At 55.4% G+C, this 1,030-nt stretch overlaps 4 protein-coding genes across 4 annotated transcripts; 1 reads left to right on the top strand and 3 right to left on the bottom strand.

Moving 5' to 3' along the window:
* Nucleotides 1-2: 2 nt before the first annotated feature.
* On the bottom strand, nucleotides 3-647 carry T310_9230 (Glucan endo-1,3-alpha-glucosidase agn1; the record flags this gene model as incomplete). The annotated part of the gene is made up of 1 exon (XM_013468299.1): nucleotides 3-647. A coding segment is annotated over one exon (645 nt), but the record flags the coding sequence as incomplete, so codon positions are not given.
* On the bottom strand, nucleotides 412-885 carry T310_9233 (uncharacterized protein; the record flags this gene model as incomplete). Its single annotated transcript, XM_013468300.1, has 1 exon — nucleotides 412-885. A coding segment is annotated over one exon (474 nt), but the record flags the coding sequence as incomplete, so codon positions are not given.
* T310_9234 (uncharacterized protein) lies at nucleotides 648-1,030 on the bottom strand (the record flags this gene model as incomplete). The annotated part of the gene is made up of 1 exon (XM_013468301.1): nucleotides 648-1,030. A coding segment is annotated over one exon (383 nt), but the record flags the coding sequence as incomplete, so codon positions are not given.
* Nucleotides 724-1,030, top strand: T310_9235 (uncharacterized protein; the record flags this gene model as incomplete). Its single annotated transcript, XM_013468302.1, has 1 exon — nucleotides 724-1,030. A coding segment is annotated over one exon (307 nt), but the record flags the coding sequence as incomplete, so codon positions are not given.

Genomic DNA, 1,030 nt, shown 5'->3' on the forward strand with positions numbered 1-1,030 from the left:
CGATCATGCCACAGATCGTCACCTCGCCACAGCCAGTTCTTGTTCCACTGCGGCAGATTGGTGTAGAACCACGGCGACACGGGCATCATGTACGGCTTGCCGCTGAGCGCCGCGATCCAGGCCTCGTCGCTGGAGGTGGTTATGTCCTCCGCCCCGACGGGCCAGGCATCCCAGCTGAAGAAGCCGTCGACGATCTTCAGAGCAGACACCAGCCCAGACGGCCCCAGACTGGTCCAGCAGGGGATGAACGAGATGCCGGTGGCCTCGATGATCTTGGGCCAGTCGTCGACATTGCCCGTGCCTTCGAAGGTCGACACCAGGGGCTTGTTCTGGAACCGGAACTGGGCGGTGGAATTCTTGTAGGTGTTGATCTTGGCAATTACGCTGTCCATGGGCCAGGGACCCTCAGCCTCATAGTCGAAGGAGAGAAAGAGCTTGAAGTCGCCGACGGCCTCGGCGGCCGCATAGGCGTTCTGCAGGATGCCGTCGGTGTTGGGGTCTTTGGCGGCGATGTTGAGCGCGAAACCGTCGATGTGGGCGTCTTTGGCTTGTTGGATATCGGACTCCCACTGTTGGGGAGTCATTTCTGCAGCATTTCCGACCTGCGATGGAATTAGACAAATTCTGCCAGAACAAGGAGAGATCTCTCACAATGAAGTGTGCAAAGACGTGCTTAGACCCAGACTGAGCGACGGCAGAGGTGACTGCGGCAGCCAGAAGTAAATATCTGAACGAAGATCTGAGGAACATGTCTGCAGATTGACTGAACAATCGAATAGGACTGAAAGAAGACAGTGTCTGGTATTCTGTCTGGCAGAAGAACGAATGCAGTCGACACAGTCGACGTCTAAGGAACGAATCGGCTGCTCTTCGAACCAGCGAGCGTCACTCTTGCCAGAATACCAGTGGCAAGGACGTAAAAGAAAGGAAAGGACGGCCAAGCACGCTCGACCTGAGGAAATGCAGAGAAAGAAGGAAAGAGAAGTCTTCACCAGGGAAGAAAGAGAGAAAGAGAGAGAGAGAGAGAGAA

This window comes from Rasamsonia emersonii (genome assembly GCF_000968595.1).
Source record: "Rasamsonia emersonii CBS 393.64 chromosome Unknown ctg1118621761031, whole genome shotgun sequence".
Taxonomy (NCBI): domain Eukaryota; kingdom Fungi; phylum Ascomycota; class Eurotiomycetes; order Eurotiales; family Trichocomaceae; genus Rasamsonia; species Rasamsonia emersonii.